Raw genomic sequence first — 25,021 nt, forward strand, 5'->3', positions numbered from 1 at the left:
ATCTGGTGCTCACAGGAGACAAAGTCTTTTCTGTGGAAGGCAGGCCAGGTCCTTGGGGTTCTTTAGGTTGCTGGCTGCAAGACACACCGGAATTCCGCTGCAGCAGGGTCGAGGTGGGGATAGGCAGGTAGGGCTGGGGCCATGTCAGTGGGCGTCCTCCTCTTCTTAGTTTCAGCACGGCTCTTCGGTCCTCCTTCTTTTCTTCTTTGTCGGTTCTTGTCTTAGGAGGCATGGTTCGGGGTGGCCCCTAAATACTAAAGGTAGGAGCCTTACAGGTAATTAAAGGCTGGGATCAATGGGTCCCTTCCTTGGGGTGGGTATACCCCCTATTTTGCCACCCTCCAGTGGGATGGGGGCATATGTCTGACTCTGGTTGGCTGGGTCCCCCTCTGCAAGATGGCGGGGACGGAGAGTTGTGTTTCACTTTGCCTCCCCCACCTGAGGGGTGGGATTGGCGAAGGGGTTCAGAACCGGTGGGGGCCACTTGCTGGAGGCAGCAAAAGGCCTGGGGAAGCTCTCAAAGGCGGCAAGCCTTTGAAACTTCCCCTTCGTGGACCCTGTCCATCCTGGGGGAGGAGGCTTGGCACCTCGTCTCAGGATATGCATTGTTTCAGACCCCCAAGAGCAGCAGGCTCTCGACCCAAGGGTCCAGCTGGTGAGGTGGTGGCAGCTGGTGAGCAGCCACTCAGCCTGGACCCTAGTGTTAGGTCGTTTTTCAGGGGGCATCTCTAAGATGCCTTCTGTGTGCTTTTGTCATTAAATCCCACACTGGCATCAGTGTGGGTTTAATGTGCTGAGAAGTTTGATACCAAACTTCCCAGTTTTCAGTAAAGCCATTATTGTACTGTGGAGTTCGTAATGACAACCTCCCAGCACCATATACTCTTAATGGCATTACTGCACTTACAATGTCTACGAATTGGCTTAGACACTCATGCACCTGTACCCTCACCACTGGTATAGCGCACCCAGCTAGAGGGGTGGCTGACCTATGCCATGGCAGTGGGTTGTAGGCATGGCACACAGGGATGTGTGCAATGTCTCCTCTTCACATTGTTCTGCACCAAAACACGCAGACTGCAAAGACAGTGTGAATGAGTAAAGGTGCAGGGCCTCTAAGGGTGGCACAATAAGTGATGCTGCCCTTGGAGACTTTCCCTGGCCACAGTGCCCTTGGTTCCTGTGGTACCATTTTCAAGGGACTGACCTGTGGCTAAAGAGTGACAATTGGGTTTTGTTTTCAATGCAGTTTAGGGAAAGAACATAGGCCATGGTTACCTTTTTGGCAGGAACCCAGGCACACTCATTCAAAGCACATCAGTAGTATAGCAAAAAGTGGGGAAACCATGCAAAAAGAGGGCATTTTCTTACAGTTAGTCTGACATAGGCTGTTAAATGTTAGATTTGTGCACCGCTGTACAGTTATTTGCAATCTCTGATGGTGGTGCCCTAGGCAGCTTGTCATAGAATCAGCCCTGAACATCCATGTAATTGAGCTTAAGGGATAGACTGGGCAATGATTACTGCCGGAACTGCAGCTTTTTTTGTAACTGAGGTGCTGAGACGTGTGCAATTTTGCTTATTCAGGAGCCACTGGAGGATCCTGCAGGTCATACATCTGAAGAACAGCAGCAATGCTTAGAAGAAGATCATGCAGCACATATTGGTGAAACCGTAAGTTAAAATAATAAAAGTGGGCATATTGTAAATGTTTCTAAGGAACTAGTAGGCAAAGGTGACTGAGAGACAGCTTTGCAGTGTGCGCAGAAGTGCTGTGAATACGGACTGCAGTGACACTGTTTTTGACTTGATTGAAAATGGGCTGTTTGCGCCCTCCTTGGTGTTTGAGCAACTGCTTGCATTGGATGAGCATGCATTGCTTGTGCTTGAAAAACAGAATCAGAGTTTAGAAGATCGGTAAGAATTTCAATAGACTGTGAGTGAACATAAGGAAGCAAGCACAGTATGAAGGATTTGAGGCTAGCTGCACGTACGGGTTGGGCAGGGCTGATTCTGCACAGTAATTTACCTGACAGCATTGATTGGAAGGGTTTGTTTGCAGAGTTTTGAACCTGAGCTGCAGTGATTTTGGTCAGATTGAGTGGAGTGCAATGCAGAGATCAGAATTAAGGTTATCTTGAGTGGATTAAGTTGGAGGCGAGAGGTGGTGCTATGGATAATCATTCAGCTGTCCTTCCCAGTGCAAAACTTTACATCAAAAGCAAATTTACCACATTTGTGGATTTTAAAAAGCATAGAGTAGGACAGATTAACAAACGGATGGCTTTAAACAGAAAGCAGCTCTTACAATCAATAAATCAATGTATTGGGTTTGTAAAGCGCGCTACTCGCCCGTGCGAGTCTCAAGGCACTCTATTGTGATGAAAAGCAGGCATTTTGAGAAGAGTACAGCACATTAACTGAGTAACCAAGATGTCAAGCACAATATTACACAGCAGCAGAATGATGACCCCCCCCCATAAGAAGAAATATTTTAAGCCTTGGTGGTAGTCTGAGATTTGATTCTAGGTGACTGGTGAGGAAGGCTTAGGTCAGACTTTGAGTCACTATGTTCTATGAATGGTGCTTGTAAGATCCAACAGGGGTTTACAACATATATTGAAACAACCACATAAATCTAATCTTCATAATCTGTACTCTTGGAGTGAGGCACCAACCTTTCCTACTCTTTTGTGGCTTCCAATAGGCTAAACCCCCAATTGTGTTCCCTAAGTGCGTGCCCCTTCTCTACGCCACTGGAAGAGGAGCATTTTATCATTTAGAATTTCACCTCTTAAATTAATTTTCAATTTTAGCCCGACAGCAGCAAACTAAAGGAGCAAAGGGGAATTGTGTATATAGGTGGCACCTAACCACAGGCAGATTACATCATCACTGAGCCTCCAATGTAAAGATTTAGATGTAAGCAGTAGTTAAAGAAGTGAGGAAAAATAAGAGCCCATAGGCAATAAAAACCTTTTCTAAGTTCCTCACACACAGTTTAACTTCATGTTTAAATCGCAGATTTCTGGGAACAGAAACATTTTACAAAAGTCCAGAGGCCAAAACAATCAAAGTCTGCCTATCTGAAAACTGATTCCTTTGCATCAGGACAGTGGGCACCTAATGGAATTGAGAAGAAACACACTTTTGAAGTGCTGGCAGTCTGCCCTGCTGGAACCTGTTGGGATTGAAGTGGCAGAGCAGATGGTGCATTTCTGTAAAACAAGACTGCAGTTGCTGATGTGTTTAAGGAGAAGGGGTAGAATATGCAATGCTGGAAATAATTGTAGTTAGCTATTCTTATTGAGATTGCACTCAGAGTACAGTTTTGTTACAGGCACCTTCCACATGAATAACTCATTATTTCAAAGAACAGGAAGAATATTAAGGAGACATAAAAATGTGATTAAAGAGGAACTAGTGAGGGGGTGTGGCCAAGATGGTGCCTAAATTAGAGCTCTGGTCGGGGCCTGTAAAGAATCTTGCAGCATCCTTCCCTAGCCGGTAACCCGAGGCTTCTGTAGGGGCTGCACCGCGCTCAAGGCCCCTGTAAAACCCAGACCCTCCGGAAGACCCAGATTGCAGCTATGAGTGGGGCCGTAGCAGACAAACCCAACCGGAGGAGGAAAAATGGCAGCGTCCATTAACTCTAGACAGGACCTGTAGTCCTGGTGGTGGTGAATGAGGGATCCCCTTGGCCTAGTGATCTCCTCCCGAGGTGGGGTGCAGCACCCCTCCCCCTAGTCTGGGGGGAGGGGTGCATCTGGGGACCCTTGGGCCCAGGAGTGCGAGGCGCAGAGGCCTTCAGTTGGCGATCGGGTTGCGGCACCCATGACCATAACGAAAAGGATGGCTGGCCCTTTGGAGAAGGTGCGCCGCCAGCAAAGACTCCATGCAGGAGAGGGGCCTGACATCTGAGCGCCCTACGCGGGGGTACTAAAGACAGAGGGCGGCCTTGTACATCAGCGGCGTATAGCATTTTGACGGGAATCCTGCCCCTCCCGCCCGTACTCCTGGCTCATAACTCCAGCGGTGGGGCCACTACATGCTGGGACCATCTAGAAGGGGACCTGTGAACACTCCGGGTCAGAGTTGGGGCCCTGAGTGGGCCTCAGGACATTGATACCTATCAGAGCCTAAACTGAATATGTGGGCCTCGCAGCAGGGGCTCGCTACAGAGCTGGTGTCCTGGCCTGGTCACTTTTTGGACCTGGAGGCGTCAACTGCTGGTACTGAAGGAGGCTGTGGTCTGTGGACACAAGTAATAAGCCCCCCTGCACTGGCATTGATTTGGTAAGTGGCAAAGCTGCAGGCGGAAGTACCTTGGTACATTTTACCCTCAGGGTCCCTTGGACAGCACGACTGGTCCGCAGTTGGCATCAACGCCCAGGTACTTTGGGAGTGATGTGGAGTTCTACTGCCGGCTGCAGAGAGTGTGGTAGCATACTTGGCCTGCTGTGCCCGCAGTGCAGAGGCGCACGGGTAGTGATTTAGCTTGGCACCGGGCCCCACCTGCGAGAGATGATGGAGAAACCTAAACTTCCTAAGGTCGCCCCCCCACCACCTCAATCCGGTATAGACCCGTGCCTCATGAAGGAGGACCAGCACAGGGAGACAATGTCCTATGCCAAATGGAATCCATGCTGAAAAACATTTGGGACAGTTTGAAAGGATACTGCAGGCCATCCTGGACTCTAAGTGTATCTTGGAGTCGAAGATGGACGCTGCGTCCATAGACATGGGCTTGCTCCAAAGTGATCACCAGAAGTTGGTGGCAAGGGTGGATGATCCGCTCTTACCTCAATGCGGCTCACGGTGCAGGAGCTACAATATCATGTACAGGAAATGTGGATGGACAACACCGCTTTGCAGCGGAATGTGGAGGAAGGTGATGGCGGTTCACGGTGGAACGACGTCCGCTTTTTGGGCTTCACAGAGCCAGTGGAGGGGCCAAATGTAGAGCTCTTCCTGGAGCAATGGTTGGATCCATTGGTTTGGCCGGCAGGGTGCCAAAGCTCTTTTCTATCGAGCGGGCACACCACATACCGGGCCAGCCCCACCGCAACCTGTGATAGCGCGGCACCTGAACTTTAGAGACCGGTATTTGATCCTTCAGCTTTTCAGGTCAAAGGGCCCCAGGCAATTCGAGTGCACTACCATCACTGCCTATTCGGACTTCACCATGGAGGTGCAGCGTCATCGTAACACCTACACCTCGGTTAAATGGCAACTCCGGAACCTCGACTGAAATACGCATTCCTCTTCCCAGTGAGGCTTAAGGCCATCAACAGTGAGTATACCTGATTCTTCTCAAAGCCCGAGGATGCTTGGACATGTTTACATGTGAAGGGGATGGAGACGCCACCACTGGAGACCCCACAGTTGGAGGTCTGGCTGAACCCGAGATCAAACCGTTGTCGTTCCAAGAGGCCGCGGAATCGCCCCTACACCGATGCTGATCACCTCGATGGGACTTTGGGAGAGGCTTTGACTTCTATACGGGAGTGCCTGCTGTTCTGGACATTGCTTTCTGTATCCCCCGTGGGTAGGGTGGCGATTTCCAAGATGCTTATTCACTCTCGCTTGTTGTATTATGCTACCTGTCTGCTTTTCGCAGAACTCAACCAGCTCCTTGTGGAGCTGATCTGGGGTTCGGATAGGCGCCGGTTGACGCTATCACAGCTTTTTAGGCCCATGCAGGAGGGGAAATGGGGGGTGCCTACTATGAGCTCTACTACGAGGCGGCTCAGCGGCAGAGGCGGATACGCTGGCTGGGAAAAGCCTCCTCCTCGGAGCCTATGGCAGTATATAGATTGTTGGACGGGATGCCTATTAACACCTGGCTCTCCTTGTCGGGGCATTTGTCCCCCTACTCATCGCGCCCGATGCACGTCGCAAGTTACTGCTGGCTGTGGTACGTCAACGACAGGTCGACCCCACCAGCATATTCACCATTGATCCCCCTATGCCAGACGGCGGTGCTTCAGGGAGTCGGCTGTAATCCTGAGATACGAAGCTGGCGGGAGACGGGGCTGATGTGTACAGGCAATTTTTTTGTTTGAGGAGGGATCATTCCTCTCCTTTCAGGAACTAAGAGATACCTGTTGCATTACCACAGGACATTTTCTGACATATCACGTGATATACAGGGCAGTTGCATCACATTGGGGGCAGGCCTCCCCCAGCGCCTATCGCTACAAATGGCCATCACACAGGCTTACAACCTCTCTTCACACAGCTTGTCAGGTGTCAGCCGGACACTCTGGTATGTGAACACTGGTCACGCGATTTGCGAACGCAACTGACAGGCAAGCACTCGTACCAGTCCCTTAGCCAGGTTCGTAATGTGTTCCGCAACCCGTGCTTTTGTTACACGCAAGTTAATTAATGTGCACCAGAAATACCTTATGTCCCGACGAATAACATACATGTTCCCAGCCACCTCGTCAGCTTACACATGGTGCAGGATGATGGACGCAGGCTTTATTCACATGGATTGGGAGTCTCTGGAGCTACCATTTACCTGCGCAGAGATTGTGGGGGTAACTTCAACATTAGTCGACACAGCACTCCTGGTCACACCGGAATCCGTCCTGTTGGGAAAACATACATGGGCTAAAGGGGACAAATATCTACATAGGTTTGTGGACTTGGTGTTTGTCCTATTCAAACATCAGATTGCAATGTCCTGGAAATCAGTTCTCTCCCCCCCCCCCCCCCCCACCCACAAACCCACCAAACAGCTGTGCTGGCTCTTCAAGCTGCTTAACTGGGTGCATGTGGAGGTAGGCGTCCTTATGGACCCTTGCAGTGATGGGGTGTGACGGGGCCGGGGCATGATCTGGAACATGTACTCCAGGAATTTAGAGGCGAGGGACCTTATGACCGTCTCGGCTGCGGACATCTGAATAGCTACCTAGATGTGATCCAGGTCCCACGAGATAGGACTCTGTACATTCAGTTTAGGTATGGCACGCTCCCTGTTAATAACCGAATAGCAAAGTGGCATACAGCCGAGAACATGACAGAGAGCTGCCCGTGCTGTGAAGCGTGTTGCTCATGTCCTGTTTGCTTGCCATGCTTATAATAAAGCTAGGAACAAATTTCTAAAACCAATATGCAGGGATATGGGCACCCGCGATCACCGGTTTGCTCTGCGAATTTTAAAATCTGATCTCAGTGTTCTGTTTTCATGTGGAGTGGCCAAGTTTTTAGGCCAAGCTTGATTAATTTGAATCAGAGCCATACGAGGTGCGACTCCAATGTAGATAATTACGTCTCATTATCTATGATTAGACCATATATTATATTGGCCTGTTCTATAACTTCTGAACACTGCTTATGATAGAGATAGCACTAGCACTTTATACATTGATTACCGTGATGGATTATGCCCCTTTATGTATATAGTGTCTTTTATTAAACTTGTTTTATGCTTTTTATTCAAACGTGCTGCTACTAATTTCATGTCAAGATACTTTTAAACGACTTTCTGTATTGTAAAATCTTTTTATCACTGAACAGATACTGTTTTATTGTATAGATGTCAAATTATGCTTTTATGATACATGTTGTCTAATAAAGCTATTTGAACTGAACTGAATAGCTATGTCTCCGGTGATATATGAATATACTGTTTGGAACGTTGTGATAATGCTTACTTGTGTAACTCTACGATGTTAATTTCAGTGCCCGGGATGGGTGCTGCAATATGTGTGCTTGAAGCTCGATTTAGGTTTGTTTTGTTTTATCTTTGAATTCAGTAAATAAAAAAGAGAAACAAGTGAGTAAGGAGCACTGGCACCGCAAATGAGTCTGGCTTGGCAAATGTGCATTGGGCTTTTTAATCCTATATATCCATGTAAATATATGGAATATGTCGAAATATGAATTAAGGGAGGGGCCCAGCAGCCTAAGCACACAATCAATCAATCAAGATATTTGTATAGCGCGCTACTCCCCCGGAGAGTCTCAAGGTGCTTGGGGGAGGAAGGTCCGCTACTGCTCGAACAGCCAGGTCTTGAGTTGCTTCCTGAAGGAGAGGTGGTCTTGGGTCAGACGGAGGTGGATGGGGAGGGAGTTCCATGTCTTGGCTGCCAGGTAGGAGAAGGATCTTCCTCCCATGGTGGCTCTTCGAATGCGTGGAACGGCGGCGAGGGCGTGGCTGGTCGATCGTAGCTGGCGGGTGGGAGTGTAGAAGGTCAGGTGGTTGTTGAGGTACCTGGGGCCCAGGTCGTGGAGGGCCTTGTGTGCGTGGGTGAGGAGTCGGAACGTGATTCTCTTGCTGACGGGGAGCCAGTGCAGGTGTCTCAGGTGTCCGGAGATGTGGCTGTGTCGGGGGATGTCCAGGATGAGTCGTGCGGAGGCGTTCTGGATGCGTTGGAGTCTTTTCTGTAGTCTGGCTGTGGTTCCGGTGTAGAGGGTGTTTATGTAGTCCAGTCGGCTGGTGACGAGTGCCTGGGTGACCGTCTTCCTGGTTTTGGTGGGGATCCATCGAAAGATCTTACGGAGCATGGGTAGGATGTTGAAACATGATGATGAGACAGAGTTGACTTGTCTGGTCATCGAGAGGGAGGAGTCCAGGATGAAGCCCAGGTTGCGTGCGTGGTCCGTTGGTTTGGGTGCGCTGCCCAGGCAGCGCACCCAAGGGCAGGGGGCCACCAGGAGTCGTCCCAGGCGGAGGGTGATGATCCCAGGATGAGGACTTCCGTCTTGTTTGAGTTCAGTTTCAGGCGGCTGTTCATCATCCACTCGGCTACGTCTTTCATCCCTTCGTGTAGGTTGGTTCTGGCGGTGGCTGGGTCGTTGATGAGGGAGAGGATCAGCTAGGTGTCATCGGCGTATGAGATGATGTTGAGGTTGTGTTGGCGTGCGATGGCTGCGAGGGGGCTCATGTAGACGTTGAAGAGGGTGGGGCTGAGTGATGATCCTTGTGGTACGCCGCAGATGACTTTGGTGGCCTCGGATCTGAACGGGGGAGGCGGACTCTCTGGGTTCTTCCGGCGAGGAACGAGCTGATCCACTCTAGTGCCTTCTCTTGGATTCCGATGTTGCTGAGGCGCTGCACTAGGGTGCGGTGGCAGACAGTGTTGAACGCTGCGGAGAGGTCCAGGAGGATGAGGGCCGCTGTTTCCCCGTTGCCGAGCAAGGCTCGGATGTCGTCAGTGGCCGCGATGAGGGCGGTCTCGGTGCTGTGGTTGGCTCGGAAGCCGGACTGCGAGTGGTCGAGGGATCCGCTCGTCTCGAGGAAGGCGGCAAGCTGTCTGTTGACGGTCTTCTCGATGACTTTGGCAGTTAAAGGGAGGAGCGAGATGGGGCGTTAGTTCTTGAAGTCGGTGGGGCCTGCTGATGGTTTCTTCAGGAGGGCGCTGAGTTCGGCATGCTTCCAGCTCTCCGGGAAGGTGGCGGTGTTGAAGGAGCAGTTGATGTCCCGGAGTTGGGGTGCGATGACGGAGTCGGCCTTGTTGAAGACGTGGTGGGGGCATGGGTCGGAGTGGATGGTGTTCATCGTGTGGATGGTGTCTTCGGTGCTGACCGGGGTCCAGGCGCGGAGGGTGGTGGTGGGGGGCGTCGGCTCGGTGGTTGGGTGCGTGGTCTGTGCGCCAAAGCTGTTGTGTATGTCTGCGATCTTGCTGTGGAAGAACGAGGCGAGTGAGTCGCAGAGGTCTTGTGAGGGAGTGATGTCGTTGTTTCCGGCGCTGGGGTTGGAGAGCTCTTTGTCACCAGTCCTTGCACTAAAATGTGCTCCTTTCCCGTCAGTTTTGCACATGTGATGAGGCAAAATGGTGCTGCTCGTAGAGAAAGTCTGCTAATGGATAAAGTGGGGCGACCCATGCTTTATGCTATGGTGGCAAAGTGCGGATGACATTTGAATATATCAGTAAATGAGGACATCTTACAGAAAGCCCCTATGTGTGTATGCATATTCATATGTGTAGGAAAGTGCCCCTCCCTTTTTGCATGGTTACCATCCCCCCCCCCCCCCCCCCCACCTCCCTGTCCCCCACTTTGCCTGACATCCGATGCAACCTGGCTTGATGTGCCCTGGGTCCCTGCCAATCAGGTTCCCAAGGCCTGTGTTCTTCCCCTAGACTGTACTGTTGTATCCACAATTGGCACATCCTTGGCCACAGGTAAGCCCCTTGTAAAAGGTACCATGGGTACCAATGGGACTGTGACCAGTTAAGGCCTCTAAGGGCTGCCGCACCTGTTGTGCCACCAATAGAGGCCCTACACCTTAACAAACACACATTTCAGGCTGTGTTTTGGTGCAGAGAAAATTGAAGAGTCGACATGGCACACATCCCTTTGTCAAAAAACAGTACGAAATCTTGGGGTCTATGTACAAAACGTTGAAATGGTGTGACAAAGCACTACTAAGGCTTAGTAAGCCTAACAACACTAAACCAATGGCTATACCTCACAGCAAAAAACTGTGGGCATATCCCTTTTTAGGACGAAATCCCTCACTCACCAGAGGTGACATGCTTCATCATTTGGGATTCTCCTCCCAAAGGAAACGCCTAGTTCCTTTGGGGGCTATACATCCCTCTCTACGAGGGAGGACCTCAGGGATGTTTTCAAACGTCTGTGGAGTTTGCTAAATCCACAAGTGATGAGTAAAGATAATGTGAGTGAGGGCGCAGCGCAAAGAATAAAAAAATAAATGTGAGGAAGTGTAATTAAAACTGGCTAGGGAGCGTAAACAATGTACTTTATTCTAATACACCCGCTGCCAGAGTTAAAAAAACAGTGCACCAGCGGTATAGATTCAAACCGCTTGGGTAGAGTGGAAAATAGTGGTCAACATGTTTCAGCCTGTAGCCCAACCGTGGGCGTGGCTTTCGTCAGGACCTCTAATGGTGCTGCTGCGTCAATATGTGAGTGATATAAACACAAAAAGGATACATGAACAGGAACTTAAATCAGTCCTTCTGTTCCTCTAGGAAACATTACCTAAGGGGAAAATAAACAAAACACAAGATAGTATATACATTCAGCTGTAATTCCATTATGTGATGCCAGAGGTAAAGTGCTGTAGATATAAACCAAATTCCAAGTCTTACCCGCAGGCTGCTGGGTAAGTGACCCACCTCAACCTGGCGACAGCTCAGGAGGGTGGCACCGCTCTAGAAAGAAACGATGTACAAACCATTAGATGGTCATACTATTCATAGGTCCCATATGTGTGCCATGCCTGCAATCCGCTGCTTAAGGCCTAGGCAAGTCACCCCTCTAGCAGGGTGCACTAGCCCTAAGGTGAGGGTACAGATGCATGAGCCCCGTACCCCCTACAGTATCTAAGTCCATTCTTAGACATTGTAAGTTTAGTAAAGCCATACATAGTATATGGTCTGGGAGTTGGTCATTATGAACTCCACTGCTAGGCTTTACTAAAAACTGGGAAGTTTGGTAGCAAACTTCTCATTTCTTTAAACACACAATGATGCCAGTGTGGGGTTTAATGTAAAATGCACTCAGAGGGCATCTTAGAGCTGCCCCCAGAAAATCGACCAGCCCTGGTGTGGTTCCTAAATGGCTGCCTGCCATTTGCCACTACCACACACAAATTAGATGGACCCTTGGGTAGAGAGTCTCTGCTCTCTGGGTCCAGACATAAAGCCCATCTTGGGCAGAGGTGTCATGCCACCTCCCCTGAGATGGGCTGGGTCCACGAAAGGGGGAGCTTCAAAGTCCTTCCGCCTTTGGACGCTGTCCCTGCCTTTTGCTGCCCCCAGCAACTGGCACCCACTGGTTTGGCCCCCACGTTGGGCGGGAGAATCAGCGGGAAATCCAAGCTAGGAAAAGAGGTGTGCCCACCTTTGCTAAGGCCACCCCTCAGGATGGGGAGGCAAGGTGAAGCACACATCTCCATCCCCTCAATCTTGAAGATGAGTGGACTCAGCCAAATAGGAAGAGGCTCATGCCTCCTGCCACTGGAAGGTGGCATAATTGGAGGTGTACCCACCACAAGGAAGGGACCCATTGGTCCCGACATGTACATCCCTTTAACACCTGTAAATCTAGTAATTAGAGGTGACCCTGAACCTTTCATCCTCAGATTCGAGGAAGAAAGAAGATGGACTGAAGAGCCGTGCTGACCCAGCAAGGGTAAGATGACACCAACTGCCTTTGTGCCAGCCCTACTAGCCTGTCCTTTCTACGCCCTGCCTACATCAAGAACCCTGGTGAGTCCAGCTGCCAGGAACCCCCAGAGCCCGGAGGACCTATCCTGCGACCTTTCTACAGACTGTCTCTTGTGAGCACTGGATTTGCTCAACCCAAAACTCGCCTCCAGAATCCGGATTCTGGTGACTCCGCGATCCTGCACCCACGGCCCGAGTAAGAGGGGTCCAACACCCCAAGGAGGTCTCCCCAGTGATCCTGATCTGGGATCTAGTGAGCCACGACCTCCCTCAAGCCAGTGACTACAGCCTCAGCCTGAAGGTTCCCCCGACTGCGACTGTAGCGGGAGAGAGAGGGAGGGAGAGAGAGAGAGAGAGAGAGAGAGAGAGAGAGAGAGAGAGAGAGAAAGAGAGAGAAAGAAAGAGAGAGAGAGAAAGAGAGAGAGAGAAAGAGAGAGAGAGAGAGAGAGAACCGGACGCTAGAAGACACCCCTGCACCCGACGCTCCACGGCCTTGGGTGGTCCAACCCAAGGGGTCCAGGCCTCCCCCAAGATCCCAACTTACCTCTCCAGCTGGTGGTCGCCTTCAGGAAGTCTCCCTGTCCGAGCCTGCAGCCTCTTTGCTAAACTGAAGGTCTCCATTGGAAGGCACAGGGTCCCCGTTTTGCACCCTGCACCCAGCCGTCCCAGTGCCACTGGTGGTGCAGCTCCTGTGCTGGTCCTGGGCCCCTGCAGTGCAGACCTTAAGCCCAGGAGCTCTGCTCCCACACCCGAGTTGCCTTCTTGTCAGCAGTCCCTAACCGAAGGGCCCCATTGGCTAACATTGGGCCCCTGCACTCTGCACCCAGCTGCCCCAGTGTCACTGGTGGTGCAACTTGAGTGCCCATCTAGGAGAACCTTGTCCTAAACATAAGTATACCTTTTTTTATAATTACCTAATTGGTCTGGGTTCTGTCTCTGAGTGTGTGTATCAGTCCTTGATTGAGTGAATGCAATAAATGCTTAACACACCCTCTGGATAGGCCTAACTGCTCGCCCACACTATCACAAAGAGAGCTGTTAGTACTTACCTAATTTAACCTCTGCTATACCTCTGGGGACTCCCTAGACTCTGAGCCTCATGGTGGTATAGTATATACAGAGCCAGCTTCCTACAATGTGTTTTTGCATGTGTGTATATATGTTTTATATATATGTATATGAGACCTAAAAATAGATGGACCAAATTCGAAAAGACATACAACGCAAGTCCAGTTATTAAAAATTATGGTAGCAATAGGTAGTAAAAATGATGGTAGCACCAAAGTGTAAATACCTACTATGAATGTTACCCTTACTGATGACCAAGATAATACTGAAAGACATGAAACTAAAGATTAGGGGTGGGCGGAATTTGCGAAATTCACTTTCGCAAATTATCGCGAAAATGTTAAAAAATCTCCGCAAACACGTGGAAATATCGCGAAGATGCGAAAGTTTTTTCCCCGCCCGTTCGCGGTATTTTCTGCGTGGTCGCGGCTCGCCAACTTACCCATGCGGTTGCTCGCGGGCGCGGCCATCTTGTTTTCACTTGTCTCGTGGTGCATGATCGCGAGAAGAAAGACGTGATCGAGCGACGAATGACGTTACTGTGGGTGCGAACTGTCGTGAGACAGCGCAAATGGCTACCAACAATCCAACATCTCGTGGAGAACGCGACCGGATCGGGAAAACTTGTCAGCGAACGCGGGGATTCAGTTAAGGCGATCGGGCGCACGCGAGAATGTATTATCTTACAGCGCGAGCAAGCAAAAAATTTCCGGTAAAATGCGGATTGCGGAAATTTTGACATTTTTGCGCTCTCCACGGAACGTGAAAATGTCAAATTATCGCAATTTTCGCGAGCGGAACGGAATTTTAGCCCAGGCCTACTAAAGATACAGAACTTCATCTGGGCAAATAGAAGACCTCATCTACATCCTTCTTAACTGCATGCGTCCACAAGCTCCTGAGGCCCGATACTCCTGGATATGTCCTTATACTATTTAGTCCACCAACTTTTCCAACTGCCTTGTCTAGTCAGTGACTGACCTAAATCCCTACGATGGGTACTGATTGAGGGAGCCCACCTTGCCCAAACCCCTGGTCTGAGCTGCCTCTATTAAAAGAGAACCCGCAATTCCCCCATCACAATAACTGGAACATAGCACACACAAACGCCTCAAAGTCACAAACATATCCACCACAGGGCACCCAACTGGGACAAGGTGGTTTTTTCAGAAGCTCTACCCATAGTTGTTTGCCCCAGCATGGAATAAGGGTAGGATTGGAATGTCTCAAATATAGAGATGCACCAGCTCTGAATTGTGCTTAATACATACGTTTCCGTGAGATCTACTACATAAACAATGTTTTACTATCATTGTAATGTCAGAAGTATTTAATACCATTTATGAATCCATATCACAAAAGAAAAACATAATGAAAAAAAACCAAAGTGAATAAAACAACTTTTTTTATAATCTACTTGCTACTACAGTCTTCCAATTTTATCACACTATACATTTTCTCCATGCATGTGATCTTTCCTGTTTTTCTCATTTATTTCCTGCAAATTTCTAGGCAACAGATGGAGTATTTCATTGTTTTGCACTGTTGCAGCTCATTCATATAACACAACTGTAGACAGTATTCCTTTTCACCCTTTTTAGGTCTAGCGCCTGCATTGCAGTGCACGGCACTGCTCGCGCAGCAAGAGACCTCTTGTACGGGGTTTGAAAACGAGAAAGCGTGTGTTTTCCTTTTCTGCCACGCTATTGGCCATTGCGTGCGTGTTTTTATGAAAGACAGCACGCAGTTGGCCAAAGGCGGGCGTATTGCTTCGCCCATGGCCTATTGGTGTCTATTACGTGCACCGGCCGTCATGTGGTTTCAATTAACATGCCCAGACACGGCCGCGATAATTGAAACCACGTTTCGCTGTGGCAGGCGCGCGCGAGCGCTCGCCACTTGCGTGTGTGTTTGTTTTAGAATAGCGATCGCTTTCGTGATCGCTTTCACTGCCGCTTGTTAAATAAGTCGAACAGCATGAATGTTTACTCAATACTGCAATGTATTTATTATACAAACCAAAGAACAACAAGCATTTGCAATGCAATAGGTCTCGCATTTCCGCGAGTTTAAGCTATTGGCATTGTAAATGGCAATGCCTTTTAATTAGGTTTTAAAAACCAAAACATAAAAAAAGGCAATATTATTTACAATGCCAATAGCTCAAACGTGCGTAAATGCGAGACCTATTGCATTGCAAATGCTTGTTACTGCTACTCAGTTTGTAATTCATGCTCAGTGTGACTAGAGAGGAAGAAACCAGGCAGCTGAGGCATGCAACATGTATGCCGAGTTAAATGCTCATTCAATAAGTGACTTCGCAAAAAAAGACAATCGGTTCCCTGCGCGCGTGTTACGACTCAAGCATGCTACCAGCTTTCATTATAGTTAGTAGATATGTTTACAGTTCACCCAAGTGAATTGGAGAGGTCAAATAATTATGCTTGGTCACAAAACATACGAATGGCGAAATCTGGACTTCGGCCTCAGACTTCTTATTGACTACCACAAGGACACGATGCTCCAGGCCTGGCTTTTCCTTCTTCAAATGTATGTAATCTGGTAGTTGAGTCTATTGGGCTCCTTGATGAAATCAAAGGTACAAGTACCAGTATACATTGCCGTTTTAAACAACAGCCCTGTTCAGGATCATTGTGACATGGGGTCAGCTGGTGCTCAACCCACGGTACCGCCATACAAATGTAACGATGATTGGATAGTAATCTATTCCAGAATGGTTTTAACGAGGTGTTTATTTTTGTGAACCTGGGTTATTATTCACGCAAATTCCAATTTTTAAAAGTCGTCAATGTTCCTTTTGATAAATTACGTGTCTGTTGCATATTGGGTGTATATAACCTTCTGTACTGTTTATTTAAACCGTCTAACCCCTGCTTTCTCGGAAATTCGTAATGACAGTCACATGGACAAGTTGTATATTTACATTCAAGTGACGAGCTGCGTTCTAATCTCGGCGCTACTTAACCCAAACAAACCGTGTGATTCTAGGCTAAGTAAAATCCCATTGCACTACGTTTCAAAAAGCCCGCCCCCATTCACATCCTAATTTATATAACTCTATCTGAACCTGACCACAAGCCATATTGTTCTATGTAGATACCTCGCTTCCTGTTCTTTACACCGATCTGGGTTATTTTTTGGAGCTACACGCCGCCCCACAGGAAATACCGGCAGCTGCACCCAGGCACCAGTCACTGAGCTGTCTTGTCTCCAGACACCAGAGGGAAATGGGAGCTGTGTGACAATGGGCGCACAGCCAACCACGTAGGAATACCTTTCAAACAAGCGCGGGCAAAGCCAATAGTACGTGCTTGCATTTTGAGTAAATCATTAGGAAAGAAAACTACAACAGTTAAATGAAAACAAACAAGCCCCAGGGGAGTCCTGTATCACCTGGTGCGCGCTGCGGCGTGGGCTTGTCTTTCTGAAATAAACCCTTTATTGTTCCTGGTTACTGAACTGTGGAGTGCCTGTACCGGTGTTTCTTTTCTGACTCCCAGGTCCTAGATCATTTTCTCCTTTCCTGTTATATTGAATTAGCGGTAGGAGAGAGGCAAGATAAGAATGGCAGACAAACAAGGTACAGCATTGGACTTCTGCAGTAAAGTACATGTGCAGTGCATTTGAAAGACACCAGTTTAAGATGCGCCTTTTGGACCATAAAATGCTGCTTTTAGGTATTGCAAGAAAATGAACTCTGAACTGTTCATGGAGCTCCAGTTCAAAATGTTCACCAAGCTCCAGCTTAACAAATACTTCCAGAATCATCTTCGCAGAGTAGAAGTAAAGTTTTCTAAAAATAAACGGTGGGGAAGTCAGCAGGTTTTGTTTACCATGTATGTTTATAGCAGTTCTGAGATATGAAATATTGTTCGGCTAAACCCCACCACAGTGCATTCATAAAACTTACACATTTCTGCTGTGGAGCTGGCCCTTGATACTTGCTGTTCAACTTCCAATGCGTTTTAAGAAAGTTACCTTTACATACTGTTAAGTACAAGATTCCCCCATAAAGACTGTTAAACTGATAGACCTTCAACCTCATTGCTATAAACGACACACCAGCATCGCATCCACCTTGTCCAGTTTGTTTTATTTCCTGTTCAATAACGAATTCGAGAAGGCCTCTGGAATTCGGGCAGGAACGGCTTTGCATAGTAAAGCTTGGACGTGTGCCCAAACCTCTTTTCAACCTATTTTTTTTCTGGGATAAAACACGAGAGTTTTCACTGTTGTGGTTTGCCAACCTAGCCAGCATCATCAATAAGGTGTACTAAGGACTTCCTTTACAGGAGTATAAACTGTGATTTAACTTATGTTGGGTTTATTGCAGTGTACGTCTTGTATTTGCCTGCATTAGTTTTCTAAGCAGTTATCAATGTAGGAGCAGTTATCAAAGATGTTGTATGCAAAAATGCTATTCTGTAATTGTCCAATAAGTGCAAGTATAGGAATTAAGAGTTAGTGCTGTACAGCGTGACTAATAAAGGTGTCTCACTTTAGCCATCATTTCCTTAAAACAAATATTTTCTCAGACCACTTTGTTCTTTCTACATAAACATGTGGCGTTGCTTTAAATTGTATTCATGATGTTGGAAGATCCAGATATTCAGAGGAAATTTACTTTTGTGTTATGATAGATCTCAATATTGGTTATTTTTGTCACCGCTAACAATCTGTGACTCCTTGTTGGAGGAGAATTGTGTGTGTGAGTGATTTCTTGCTCCAAACTTTGAACGGAAGCAGTAACCTTTTTTTTTTTTTTTTTTTTTTTTTTAAAAACCTTTATTCGTGCATCTTAAAAGAACAAATACGGGCCTACAACCGTCAGGCCGGCCACGATACAGTAAAGCACTGATACCCACATTACAGCCCCCGTGCATCAACGGTCAGGATTAACAACAGGTTATGAGTCACATACTGGAGATATCTTTGAAACCCGGGGAAGGAGAGGTGAAGGTTAATTTAAGTTTTTGATGATTTTATCAGAGAAAAAAGTCAATGAAGGATAAGAGCAAAGGAGATTCGAGTCCGCAAGATAGCTTCACCACACGGGCGAGCAGCAACATCAGTAAGAACAACAATGGAAGTAAAATCTCAAACAGTGAGGCGGTGCAGAGATATATCAGGATAGTCACATGAGCAAGTACGCGCCCCTCCAGAGCCGCCCCCACTCGATCCACCCCACACCCGGACCCCGAATCGAAGAAAGTAGAGCACAGAGACATAAAAGAAGAAAGGCCCATAGAACTAATTGAGAACAGAGTATTACCCCCCCACCCTACACCAATGCGGAGGCTACGGCCTACCCCCCCCCCCAGCATAGTGCCTGTCGCCCAATGAACCCGAAATATAGAGAAGAGAGAAAGGAGGAACAGAGTAAAGAAGAGAAGAAAACAGAAAAGAAGGTGGGGAGGAGCCCACTGGACACCAGAGCGCCCCGAACCATCAGCCAGTTATGGCCCCCACACACTGAGAGCCCTCTACTCCAAAAAACGGCATGCAAAGATACCATGGCACCACAGTTTAAGCGAAGGGATACAAGTCGCGACGAGTGCGCGCAAAACATACATACAGTTCCAGTCCCAGGCCAGCCCGTCCATAAACCATAGCGATAGAAGTCAGTCTAGCCCTGGCCCGATCGCGGGCTTGGGATTAAACCAGCTCCTGCGTGAAGGCCCCGTGTCCCGAGCAGACAAAGACAAGATGGCCGCTTGTGAGAGGATGGTGAAGTAGGATCACGAAATGGCCACTGACCATCGATTGAGGTCCCTCGTTGCACCACATAAAATCCAAACCTGGCAAGTAAGGTACAGGAGTTCCACAAAAAGGCAGCAGTGGGCCACCGCGGACGGTCCCTCGAAGCCGTCAGGTATCGCTCAGCAGGATAGCCTCGCGAACGCGGTGAGGCAGGGAACAATGAAGCAGGCAGCCATGACCAGGGGGACAAAGTATCCGCAGTTGAGGTGGAGAGCGGTGGACCCTGGGCGCCGGGAGCGCTAGATGAAGGCACCAGTGTAGCACAATCATACACCGCCGTTGCGTCCCCGCAAGAGGACAAGAGCACCGGGAGACCCACGCCCCGTGGATGACAAACAGTGCGCTCACGACCCGCAGCCGACAGTATGGGGTCAAACCGCTCACTCAGCGCCTGCAGGCCAGCGCACATCTGTAGTTGAAAGTCCCGCAGGACAGCCAGAACGGAGCCGCATGTCAGCGGAAGCTGGGCCCCAACATCGGCAGCAATCCGGGACGGCACTGTGGAGGTGGTGTCCGGAAGAGGGAGGGCGAAGTGGGCAGCGGGCGAGACCGGAGTATCACCCCCCAGCCGCGAGCAGGCACTCAGCGCCATGTTTTGCCGCTATACGTTGCAATGGCCAGGGGGGGGGGGTCGTGGCAAGGGGTCAATTCCCCTCAGGTCTACGCCGCAACAGGAAAGGCCGACAGTCGCTTCTCTTCTCGCCGGTCCCCCTCGCCGCTGGCTAGGCAATAGGCAAAGGGGGCAGCAGCCCCCCACAGCTCGGTCCTCAGAGCGGGGCAGGAGACCCACCGCACCGGGGCCCACCCCACAGCTCCAGCCCGTCAGGCACAGGGTGCAGAAGGTGTCCGGCCGTCTCTCCCCGGGCTCATCCGGCAACGATCCATGGTGCGAGGCGAGATCGGGACCGCGGGGCTCAGGTTAGCGCTAGCTGGTCCGGTAACTGCGGAGCTTCCAGGAGGCCGGCAAAGGCCATAAGGGCGCAGGGTTTCAGTGCCGAGGACAAAAGCACCCAGAACTCGGGCATCCGGGCGGGTTGAGACTCCGGGAAAGCAGCAGCGCGGTCAGCGCGGTCAGCGCGTCTTCGCACACGGTGCACCTCGAGAATCGGCGAGGATGGGCATCAGGATAGTAGTCCGAGGCCACGGACCGACGGAGCCGGGCGCTCAAGCGTCTGCTCCGGTCGCCATCTTGGCTCCTCCCCCGGAAGCAGTAACCTTGAAAAGTGTACAGCCTTTTGAGGGGTCTTTCACTGTGAATTGCTCAGCTTTGTAGGGACTGCTGAGTCCATGAGAATTGTAGTATAGGGGGAAAGCAAGGAGAGGTGATAGCCCTCTATTTGTATTTCTAAAAGGGTTTTCATTTATCAAGAGTTGTGCATTTTTCCCAACTTGTGTTGCTTACCTTGGGGCTCTAACTCGGGCCTGTAAGGGTTGGCACTCCCACCAAGGATGCCTAGACTGAGTTCAGTGCACCATTGCTTAAGCTGGGACGTTAAGGTTATTGTAGTCCCACACACACCCCTCACTGAGCATACCGGCTGGTGTAGTGTCCATAATTTCTAGGGTTCGAGCAGTCCCTTAAAGGGGTCAGCGATGCAGTGTTAATTCCAACCCAATTTGGGTCTTTAGAATAGCACACACAAGCACTGTACTATATATGTTTAAAATAGTTTATTTCAACAGTATTGTCCTGTTACTTAGTACTTAAGTAATAACCACATTAAATGTAATTAAAACAGCACTTATGCCTATTATGAATAAAATGCACACTAACATAATTAGAATGCTCCTAGAAGCCTAGCCAGCCTAAAGACCACTTCTGTGTGCTACACTATGAGAGCATGTAGTGGCTAACTTGCCTCAAGAGTTTCTTGGGACTCGGCACGCTGCATACCTTTTCACAGCATAACTACTGTGGTTCTCAGACTTCAGCCAGGAGAACACACATCAGCTGGGATAGTTTCCTCTCGTCTCGGTTTTGACTCTCGGCATGAAAGTGGATGCTGCAGCAGTCTTTCTGATGGATACATCTGCCAGTGGATTCCTCACCTTGTGAATATCCCCTGCGCCAGCAACATTCGGAAACTTTTGTAGCAGTCCACGCCGATGAGGTCGAAGACAACGTCACAGAGACATGGCTCCGCTCGCGACTCCGCTGACGTCACCGGTTCCATAAGAAGACCTCGTCGGCGTGATGACGTCAGTTCCCTTTTTTCCGCGCCGTCGACGCCAACGGATTTCGGGACTCTCTCTGTAGCTATACTGGTTACTTAGTTTTCTGCTGGTATTCTTTGTCTTCTTCTGCAGAAATGTCAACGAAGAAGTCAGGATTTAAGCCGTGTCGTGAATGTAGGAAACACATGTCCATAACGGATCCGCATGACGACTGCGTGTGGTGCCTGTCATCGGACCATGATGTCGAGGGATGTTCTGCTGCCGCAAGATGATTTCCAAGGCTCTCAAGGAGAGGGAAGCAAAGATTTTCATCGCGAGGATGAAGAAAGAAAAGAGAGGCCGGAGAAAATCCAGGAAGCACAAGAAGAAGAGGAGGCATTTGTCTCGGCGTCACTCGGATAAGGATGCGGCTCTGAGATTGACATCGCCCTCCCGACGCTGTAAGGACTTTGTGTCTCCCTCTCCCGTTCCGGATTCACCTGTTGGCCTGTCGTCACCTGTGGTTTCACCGGATCATTCTCCGGCTCCATCTCCATCTCCGGCTCCGTCCATGGTTCTGTGTGAGGAGCCTCCAGTCCCGGGTGATCCTTCGGCTCCACTGATTCCACCGTCGGTGCCGGTAGGCCCGAGTCCAGTGATGCCTGAGTAATATCCTGCATTCCCTGGACCAGGTCAGGACCCCACGCATTATCTTAATGCGATGTATGGAGTATTCTCCAGAGCCATGTACCCCTCTGGTGCACCTTTGGGTCCTATGGCCTTCAGTTTGGGAGTTCCTCAAGCCTATCCTCAGGCTCCCTTCATGCCATTTTTTCCGGCGACGCCGTCTTGGCATCTACCGGCGCTGAGGACATCGACGCCGCTCCCTTCTTTGCCGGCGCCGTCGGATTCGATCATAGCGCCGCCGACACCGGTTGTCAGAATCAGGTCTAGGAGGGAGCTCAGAGGGTGTTGAATGAGCAAAGATACCTTATGGAGGAGGTAGAAGAAGGGGAACTCATGGAGTCGGATGATGTTTTTGAGGAGTTGAAGGAGGCTAGTGGCCTGGACTTGTCACCCGAATGGGAGATTACTCCTCCTTCTGATGCCCCTTCAAAGGATGTGGTGCCATACCATGAAAGGCAGCTGAACTTTTAGATCTGCAGTTACCTTCTGCCGAGTTAAAACCGATCATCTTAACAGAAGTTCTGCACACTCCTTCTGCTGTTTCTGAGTCTCTGCTCCCTTTTAACGATGCCATCAAAGAGCCTGTGATGGAGGTGTGGTGTAAGCCCTTTTCTGCTCCGGCAGTTTCCAAAGTCATAGCCAGGAGGTATAGGGCGGCTCCGGGAGACCCAGAATTTAAAAGAGAACCCGCAATTCCCCCATCACAATAACTGGAACATAGCACACACAAACGCCTCAAAGTCACAAACATATCCACCACAGGGCACCCAACTGGGACAAGGTGGTTTTTTCAGAAGCTCTACCCATAGTTGTTTGCCCCAGCATGGAATAAGGGTAGGATTGGAATGTCTCAAATATAGAGATGCACCAGCTCTGAATTGTGCTTAATACATACGTTTCCGTGAGATCTACTACATAAACAATGTTTTACTATCATTGTAATGTCAAAAGTATTTAATACCATTTATGAATCCATATCACAAAAGAAAAACATAATGAAAAAAAACCAAAGTGAATAAAACAACTTTTTTTATAATCTACTTGCTACTACAGTCTTCCAATTTTATCACACTATACATTTTCTCCATGCATGTGATCTTTCCTGTTTTTCTCATTTATTTCCTGCAAATTTCTAGGCAACAGATGGAGTATTTCATTGTTTTGCACTGTTGCAGCTCATTCATATAACACAACTGTAGACAGTATTCCTTTTCACCCTTTTTAGGTCTAGCGCCTGCATTGCAGTGCACGGCACTGCTCGCGCAGCAAGAGACCTCTTGTACGGGGTTTGAAAACGAGAAAGCGTGTGTTTTCCTTTTCTGCCACGCTATTGGCCATTGCGTGCGTCTTTTTATGAAAGACAGCACGCAGTTGGCCAAAGGCGGGCGTATTGCTTCGCCCATGGCCTATTGGTGTCTATTACGTGCACCGGCCGTCATGTGGTTTCAATTAACATGCCCAGACACGGCCGCGATAATTGAAACCACGTTTCGCTGTGGCAGGCGCGCGCGAGCGCTCGCCACTTGCGTGTGTGTTTGTTTTAGAATAGCGATCGCTTTCGTGATCGCTTTCACTGCCGCTTGTTAAATAAGTCGAACAGCATGAATGTTTACTCAATACTGCAATGTATTTATTATACAAACCAAAGAACAACAAGCATTTGCAATGCAATAGGTCTCGCATTTCCGAGAGTTTAAGCTATTGGCATTGTAAATGGCAATGCCTTTTAATTAGGTTTTAAAAGCCAAAACATAAAAAAAGGCAATATTATTTACAATGCCAATAGCTCAAACGTGCGTAAATGCGAGACCTATTGCATTGCAAATGCTTGTTACTGCTACTCAGTTTGTAATTCATGCTCAGTGTGACTAGAGAGGAAGAAACCAGGCAGCTGAGGCATGCAACATGTATGCCGAGTTAAATGCTCATTCAATAAGTGACTTCGCAAAAAAAGACAATCGGTTCCCTGCGCGCGTGTTACGACTCAAGCATGCTACCAGCTTTCATTATAGTTAGTAGATATGTTTACAGTTCACCCAAGTGAATTGGAGAGGTCAAATAATTATGCTTGGTCACAAAACATACGAATGGCGAAATCTGGACTTCGGCCTCAGACTTCTTATTGACTACCACAAGGACACGATGCTCCAGGCCTGGCTTTTCCTTCTTCAAATGTATGTAATCTGGTAGTTGAGTCTATTGGGCTCCTTGATGAAATCAAAGGTACAAGTACCAGTATACATTGCCGTTTTTAACAACAGCCCTGTTCAGGATCATTGTGACATGGGGTCAGCTGGTGCTCAACCCACGGTACCGCCATACAAATGTAACGATGATTGGATAGTAATCTATTCCAGAATGGTTTTAACGAGGTGTTTATTTTTGTGAACCTGGGTTATTATTCACGCAAATTCCAATTTTTAAAAGTCGTCAATGTTCCTTTTGATAAATTACGTGTCTGTTGCATATTGGGTGTATATAACCTTCTGTACTGTTTATTTAAACCGTCTAACCCCTGCTTTCTCGGAAATTCGTAATGACAGTCACATGGACAAGTTGTATATTTACATTCAAGTGACGAGCTGCGTTCTAATCTCGGCGCTACTTAACCCAAACAAACCGTGTGATTCTAGGCTAAGTAAAATCCCATTGCACTACGTTTCAAAAAGCCCGCCCCCCATTCACATCCTAATTTATATAACTCTATCTGAACCTGACCACAAGCCATATTGTTCTATGTAGATACCTCGCTTCCTGTTCTTTACACCGATCTGGGTTATTTTTTGGAGCTACACGCCGCCCCACAGGAAATACCGGCAGCTGCACCCAGGCACCAGTCACTGAGCTGTCTTGTCTCCAGACACCAGAGGGAAATGGGAGCTGTGTGACAATGGGCGCACAACCAACCACGTAGGAATACCTTTCAAACAAGCGCGGGCAAAGCCAATAGTACGTGCTTGCATTTTGAGTAAATCATTGGAAAGAAAACTACAACAGTTAAATGAAAACAAACAAGCCCCAGGGGAGTCCTGTATCACCTGGTGCGCGCTGCGGCGTGGGCTTGTCTTTCTGAAATAAACCCTTTATTGTTCCTGGTTACTGAACTGTGGAGTGCCTGTACCGGTGTTTCTTTTCTGACTCCCAGGTCCTAGATCATTTTCTCCTTTCCTGTTATATTGAAT

The 25,021-nt window shown here is 48.7% G+C and overlaps 1 protein-coding gene across 12 annotated transcripts in view; it reads left to right on the plus strand.

Moving 5' to 3' along the window:
* Positions 1–25,021, plus strand: part of LOC146855858 (uncharacterized) — a 922,371-nt gene that overhangs the window by 383,793 nt on the left and 513,557 nt on the right. For all 12 annotated transcript variants that reach the window (XM_085653813.1, XM_085653801.1, XM_085653802.1 and 9 more), the window contains one exon: positions 1,588–1,674. In XM_085653813.1, the coding sequence (XP_085509939.1) occupies positions 1,588–1,674 (87 nt within the window). The remainder of the gene's footprint in view (positions 1–1,587; positions 1,675–25,021) is intronic.

The sequence above is a fragment of the Triturus cristatus genome, chromosome 4_1 (genome assembly GCF_964204655.1).
Source record: "Triturus cristatus chromosome 4_1, aTriCri1.1, whole genome shotgun sequence".
NCBI lineage: Eukaryota > Metazoa > Chordata > Amphibia > Caudata > Salamandridae > Triturus > Triturus cristatus.